General features: G+C 38.4%; 1 protein-coding gene across 1 annotated transcript in view; it reads left to right on the forward strand.

Moving 5' to 3' along the window:
- VPS45 (vacuolar protein sorting 45 homolog) overlaps positions 1–7,860 on the forward strand; it is a 56,661-nt gene that overhangs the window by 30,210 nt on the left and 18,591 nt on the right. The window contains exon 14 of the mRNA XM_019625344.1: positions 5,305–5,436. Within this exon, the coding sequence (XP_019480889.1) occupies positions 5,305–5,436 (132 nt within the window). The remainder of the gene's footprint in view (positions 1–5,304; positions 5,437–7,860) is intronic.

A 7,860-nucleotide genomic window follows, 5' to 3' on the forward strand; every position in this document is an offset into this window, starting at 1 on the left:
CAGACTACATGAGTAATTGAGAGTTCATCATACTTGGTAGAAAAATATTACTATCATAATCATACAGCTCTTCCTAAGCAAATGACCTTTCTCAGCAAGAAAAAAGCTGGCCAGTAACTGGAGGCAAGGACTTGAAAGAAAAAACCTTGATAATGTAGAAAATTTTAGTGATTCATGGACAGTGGTAATGCTTTCCTGTAAGTTTATTAAGGAGCTCTGGTGCCTAAATCACCAGGTTCATGTTGGATTAATAACTTAGCCTTAAGATTCGTATCTTTTCCTTTGTGCAACTAGAGGAAGTCACACAAATTATATATCAGTGCCGCTCCAAATTCATTGTTTCTAACCTCACTTGGGCCTTCAGTTTACTCAAACTTTTATGCATCCTTCTCGGTCTTATTCTCCACATCAGTTTTGAACTTTTTCATTCTTTCCAAGTCACCTGACCCACCCAGGCCACCCCGTGTTTCCTACTGAGTCTGTCAGACATTAACTCCCTCAGCGTCTAACGCCCACATTTGTAAGCTTATTTATATATATCTACCTTATCTCCTTCCTCCATTCTAAAGGAAATACATCCTTTTTACCTATTTAGAACTAATCTCTGCCAGCACTCTTGTTTTAACTCCTACCATCTCTTTGGAAGCCTTGCTCTGGTGATTGTTGGCACTCTGTCTTCGATATTTTCAGCTTTTCCTCTAACTACTTGCCCACAGGCTAAAACATATTCAGGTTTCTCCTATTAAACAAGTAATGAATGTAAAGCTCCTGAGCCTGGGTTCTCCTCTAACCTATCCCCTTCCCTTGACAGTCAAGCTTCTTGGATCAAGTCACTATCTTCCTTTCGTCCTTCTTTAATTCATGTGCCCTGGCTTCTCACTGTGTTATAATATGTTATAATACACGGAAACTGGTCTTGCAGAATCACATTGCAAGAGTGTGCACAGCCGTCTCTTTCAATCCACACCTTGTTTACCCCACTGCTGCACTTCACACTGTAAACCATTCTGTTCTTCTTGAAACTCATCTGTCCCTTGGCCTCTCCCTTCTGATTCTCCTCCCACCTTTCTGACAACTTTCTTCTCAGTTGCCTTTGCTGGCTACTCTTCCTACTTATCCTGTAGATGTTCAAGATCCCCCAAAACTCTGTCTTTGGTTCTCTTCTCGTTCTACGTGACCTCCCTAGATAGAGCTCACCTATTCCCACTGCTTCAGCTGCCACCTGTATGTACCCAGGGAAATGACCAGGCCTGAATATCCAGATGCCGAGTGGACAGTTCCACTGGGATGTTCCACAGGTATCTCAAACACACGTTTGTGTCTTAAGTAAACCAGTCTTGCTTGCTTTCTTCTCAAACATAAACCGCTATACCTAGTCACCAAACCCAGGAAACTTCACAGTTATCATGGACTCTCTTTATTCTCATCCTCCGCCTTTAATCACTGACCAAATACTAAAGAGTCTACCTTCTTTGTGTATCTTCTCTATCCAGTCCCTCCTCTCCAGCTTTTCACACCAGCAACCCTGAATTCATTCTCATACAGCTGCCAAAATTATTCTTTAAAAAAGCAAGTGTGATCATCGTGACCTGTTAAAACCCTTCAGTGATTCCCCTATGGCCTGTAAGATTCAAGGCCTTCATGATCTGGCTTCTGCTTACTTCGCCCTCTCTTTCTCTCACTATGTCCCCAATTTATATACTTCACTCCGGACATGAAGGAGGAGTTAGGGTGACTCCAAAGTTTTTGTCCTAAGAAACTGAAAGGATAGAATGGCCGTCAACTAAGATGGGGAAAGCTATAGGCAGAACAGGCTTGAGGGAGAAGATAAGGGAGTTAAACATGTTCAATCGAGAAATATATTAGACATCCAGGTAGAAATGTCAAGTAAACAGATATTTAAGTCTGGCATTTAGAAGATAGAGATTTGGGAGTCATCAACAGCTAAATGAATAGGTGACCCTTGAACAATATGGGGTTCGGGGCTCCAACCCACACACAGTGGAAAATCTGCATAAAACTTTTGACTCCCCCAAAACTTAACTACTAATAGCCTACTATTGACCAGAAGCCTTCCTGATAATATTAACAGTCAATTAACACATATTTTGTACGTTATATGTATTATATACTGTATTCTTACAACAAAGTAAGCTAGAGAAAAGAAATGTTATTAAGAAAATCGTAAGGAAGAGAAAATACATTTACAGTATTTATTGAAAAAAAATCTGCATGTAAGTGGACCCGCGAAGCTCAAACCTGTGTTGTTCAAGGGTCAACTGTTTTTAAAACCACAAAACTGGGTGAGATCATCTAGGAATGTGCTGTTCAATAGAACTTTCTACAATGATGGAAATATGCTGTATCTGTGCTATCTGATAAGGTAGCCAACCACCAGACACATGCGACTGTTGAGCACTTGAAATGTAGCTAGTTCTACTGAGAAACTTAAAAAACATTTTTTTTTTTTTTTTTTTTAGCTGAGCCATCCTACCACCTGTTGGCAGCTCAGCGGCAGCTTAGCTCGGGCCAGGACTCAAACCGTTGTTGCTCAGAGCTCACACTCTTGAGTGAGCTCTTAACCAACTGAGCCCCTCGGCCAGCCCTTTAAAAATTTTTTAAATTTCATTTTAATTAACCCTACCAGACCGCTGTACCGATTTTTCGGTAATTTCTAATCATATCTTATCTAATCATATCTGTGTTGTGTGCATGGAAAAGCACTCCAGGTACAACAAGCAAAATCCTGGAGTGTCTTACAAAGACAATCCATGCAAGAAGGTGAAGAGCAACATCTGGTGCTCACTTTGCAAGAAGTACCTCTGTGTGAAACGAGGCTCATCCTGCTGGGTGGATTGGCACACAAAGGTGGAATATTGGCGCTAGATGAAAGGTAGACCTATTTTCTACAATGTCTCCAAGTTCCATCTTATTCTAACCACTTGTTTGCATGTAACTAACATTTTTCTATATCATGTTGGTTTTTTCTCTTTAATGCTCAGGAGCCCACATATAGGGGACAGTTAGGTTCAGGGCCTCAGGTCTGGTAGGGTTAATTTAAATTTAGCCATATGTGGCTAGTGGCTACTACATTGAACAGAGCAGATCTAGGAGTAAGTACAGATCAAAAAGAAAGCAGGACCCATGGGCTCTGAGTACTCCACCATTAAGAGGTCAGGGAGGGGAGGTGCGACCATCAAGGCACAGTGAGAAATAGCAACTAATGAAGCAGGAAGAAAAACAAGAATGTGATGTCCTTGGAAACCAAGGGAAGAAAGCGTGTTGAGGAGGAGCAAGTGATTAAATTAGTTTAGAAGGACCAGAAGCCTTAGTAATATACAGTGCTGACAGGATGTGGACAAATAGGCATTTTCCTGAATTGCTGATGGAATGGCATTTGTGGAGCAACTTGGTGATAGCTGCTAATATATCCAGAAAGGTCAGGGGCAGGCTGTATATGAAAGGCCTCTGCGCCCGCATGTGTGTGTGTGTGCGTGAATGTATATATTTACATATATATATATATATATATATATATATATATATATATACACACACACAAACATAGATAATAATAGATAACAAAGATCCATAAGAGACAGGAAATAGTATTTGGCTCTAGGGAGAAACTGGGCTACAAGAAAACTGAGGGGAAAGGGAAGCTTCCTTTTTTTTACAGTATACCCTTTTGTATTTTATACCAGGTGCAAACATCCATCTCGTCCAATACAGTATATTTTAAAATAACAAAAAATGTAGACTATAAAACGGTATGTAACTCTTAAAGCATTGTAGTGCTAAATACATTGTTTCAGGTAGCTAGTCTTGAATGAAGCTTTTTTTTTTTTTTTGTAGAGGGCAATGTCACTCGCCCTTATGTGGGATCCAAACCGGGGCCCTCTGGCGTCCCAAGCCAGCTCTTAACCATCACGCCACTCGGCCGGCCCGAATGAAGCTTATTTTTGTCTAAAGAAGTAAACTGAGTGTTTCAGAGGCATAATTTTAAGTTCCAGGTTCACAGAGAAATGTCATAGTTGACTCTACCTGATTAATTTCAGAATACCACCTCTTCTGCACTGGGAGCCTTTCATTGGGTATCTCTGCAATTCAGAGATTATCTGAATCTTTTTAAATAGACACACTATCTGATTCTGTTTCTAAGAAGTCCAGCAAGAACAAATATTCCCTCAGTTAATTCCTTCAGGGTGTTTTAGAGACAGAGAGATAGACAGAAAGGAAATGTATATACATAATGAAATGTATACATAAGCATGTATATCCCTGAAGTAAAGATATTTCTATTTATTTTGTGCTATAACCTCCAAAATGGATGCTTCTGCATGATGTAGTTTTAAATAATGTCCAATAAGTGATTTAACAAACTTAATTGCCTGGTAAGATTAAGCAATTGCATCTTTTTTTGATGGCATGAGAAACGAAAAACAAGGCCAAGTTTAACGGTTTTGAAAATAATATGATCTCCTTCTTGTTGGTATCTACTGAAGGAGCTAACAGGAGGACCTATCACTTTTGTTATAAAGCCATTTTGATAAAGATTGAAACACAGTAAAGCTCTACAGTGCTACCCAAATGAGGCTAGTGACTGAGCTGATGTGTCAGCTTGTCCACTATCAAAGCAACACTCTGGCGTTTTTGTTTGTTTGTTTCCATGGTTTCTTTTTCTGGTTTATCGAAGGATTCAGGAACAAAGATTTTAAAAAGAGGTAGAGTTCCTGGAAGTGTCATTAATTTCTGTGTTCCATTCTTGTTTATCACACTCAAAATACTAAATGTTTCTTGTTCCCATGTTATGGGACGTCCAAATATACCAGGACTTTCCAAAACACCCCGAGGTCCTTGGACAGAGGCCATTGTAATGACACTGTACTAAATATTTGACAAAGGGCTTAGACATGAAAAGAGATGTGTAGTACAGGCATAAATTACTGCTATCTTGATATCATGTCCCAGTGAAGTGCTCTGCAGCCTCTTGAATATAAAAGAATATTTCTACATTTGGTTCCAGCAAACACTATTGTGCTATTCTGAAATTCACAGCACAGAAATTATAAGACATCCGCTCATAAACAGAAAGCAAATCACTATTCAGCATTTCCTGCTCTGTTTCCTGCCAATTTCAGATCATTAAAACTTTTTTTAAACCTTTTATTCTATTCTGCTTAAATTATGCTTCTTCCACCAAAAAAAAAAGATGTAGAAATTCAGACTGTATATATCATAGTAACAAATCTTTGCCTTTCCCCCTGCCTTATCCTGTGATATTAAATGTCTTCGTTATTGCAGACCTCAGGATATCATAGTGTTTGTAATTGGAGGAGCCACCTATGAAGAAGCCCTAACAGTTTATAACCTGAACCGTACCACTCCGGGAGTGAGGATTGTCCTGGGAGGAACCACCGTGCACAACACGAAAAGGTAAGGGAGAACATTCAGTCCTGCCAGTGTGTCCCCTTTCCCAGAGAGTAAAGCTGAAATAAAGTCCCTTTAGGGAGGAAACCTAAGGTCAACGCCGACCAGACTGCTAAAGGCATGAACATCAGTTCACAATTTAGAGCTTGTGGGGGATGAAGGCTCTACACACCATGAAGTTCATTAAGCACTTAATTAGGTCAAAGACCTGAAGGGCAAGGACCTGCTGGTACTGTTAACGGTTTATGTTTCCTATGTTCAGAGAAGGAGAAATCTAATTGCCACAGACTGGCGCTTTGAAAATACCTGAACACAATGGTATTGAATTCTGTGAGTTTTTCTATTTTGTTGATTAATTACATTCATTCTGTAAGTATTTAGTAAGAAGAATACAAAGATGAATGAGATCAAGATCCTAACTCAGGTAGTCTAGGAAAAATAGAACATAAAAAAATAAGAAAATAAGTGTCTAGAGAGTCAGATAAGAGCCGTGGATTCTCGGAGTAGCTAAGAGAAATCAGCAAATGCTTCATGGGGAAGATAGTGTATAAATTGAGCCTTGGGTAGAGAATGGACATATGGAGGAAGACCACATCCTGGGCAGAGCTAACCACATGAACAGCTGTACAAAGCTGTAGGCAACATATATAGGAAAAGAACAGCAAGCAAGTCAACTCGCTGGAATGCGCGTGATGAGTCAGGCTGACCGAATGCCCCAATTGTGGAAGACCTTGAATTCCAGGCTGAGGAATTCCTACTTTCTTCTGTAGAAAATGAAGAATCATTGAACGCATTGAAGCAGTAAAAGTACAAGAGGGTCACAGTATTTTAGGAAATTTGATTTGGAAGCTAAAAGTAGAAAAGACAGAGGAGGCAGAGTAGACTAGAGAACCATGGCATGCTCGCTGAATTGAATGATGGGGGACCCTGAGAGAGCCATGCTGAGCCCTGTAAACATGGGTTCCCTGGGAGTCTTTAGAGGTGTCTGTGTACTTTTTCACTTTGTATTGTTATTTGGCTTTTTAACATATTTTTCCCCTTTATTATTGAATTAATATAAATTCTAAGTATTTTTTAATTCAGAAAGTATAAAGACCAAAAAAGCTCCCATAATTTAACTACTGTTACATTCTGATCTTTTCAGACCTTTTCCTAAACCTGTATAAACACTGATGTGAGTGTATGGGCAGAAAGGATCTCATTGTACATGCTGTTTTATAACCTGCATTTTATTGTCTCTGATGTAAACATCTTTTAGTGTTAAATATATAATCTTCATTCATTAAACAAATATTAATTGAAGGGTAAGACTGCCTGGGTTTGAATCCTGACTTTCCCTTCCCTCTTACTATTTTTGTTAACTTAGGTAAGTTACTTAACCTCTTCGTTGGTTTCCAGAGCTCACTGGCCATTTATGTATTTCTTTTGTCAATTACCAGTTCATATTATTTGCCCCATTGTGCAATTGTGGTATTCCTTTTTTTCCCCTTGTGATTTTAAAGAATTAGATCTATATAATTAGGAATATTGACCATCTGTCTGTTCTGTATTTTGCAAATCCTTTTCCTCTACTTGATGTTTTTGTTTTATACTATTGGCAGTGTTTTAGTGTATAAAAATTTTACTTTATTTTTTAACTTTTATGTAGTCAAAGCTACCAGTGGTTTCTGCCTTTGGTATCATGCTTAGAAACTTCTTTCTCAGCCAAGATTATATCAATACTAACATCCATTTTTTTCCATTATTTTTAGGACTTCTATTTAAATTATACCTTTATAATATACTTTTATAGATTATTAGACCTTTATAATCTATCAAAATCTTATTTTGATATAAACTGTGCAGTAGTTTCCTTTTATAAATTTTATAGAATACTACATATACGTACATATTTTTACATACAGAAAAGTATACAAATGATAAGCAGACTCAATCAAAAAGTGAATAGTTCTATGTAACCAACACCCAAATCAAGTAATAGAACATTACCAGCATTTCTAGAAGCCTCCCTTATGCCCTCTTCTTGTCACAAGTAATCACTATTATAACTTCTGTTACCATGGGTTAGTTTTACCTGTCCTTAAAAGATACTTGTTGAATGAATAAAGAAACAGAGGTTAGAATTAATCTATTTCTACGCTTCTCACAAATAATACAAGGATCTTAGAATGCCCTTAGAAGGATTTCTAATCACCTTCCTCCCTCCCAACTTTCAAGCTATCATTGTATAGCATTTTGGTTCTACCTTGTTTTTATAATCCCCAAATTAATCATTGGTATTATTATTTTTTTTAAAGATTTTTATTGGGGAAATGGGGGAAGGGGAACAGACAAGTTGCTGTCCTTTTGTTCTTCAGTCTAGTTGAGGAGGATGTTGCTTCACTGGCCCAAGTTGGCACCATCATTGCGCTCTTCTCTGGCGAGGCAGAT

This window comes from Hipposideros armiger, unplaced genomic scaffold (assembly GCF_001890085.2).
Source record: "Hipposideros armiger isolate ML-2016 unplaced genomic scaffold, ASM189008v1 scaffold_621, whole genome shotgun sequence".
Classification (NCBI taxonomy): domain Eukaryota; kingdom Metazoa; phylum Chordata; class Mammalia; order Chiroptera; family Hipposideridae; genus Hipposideros; species Hipposideros armiger.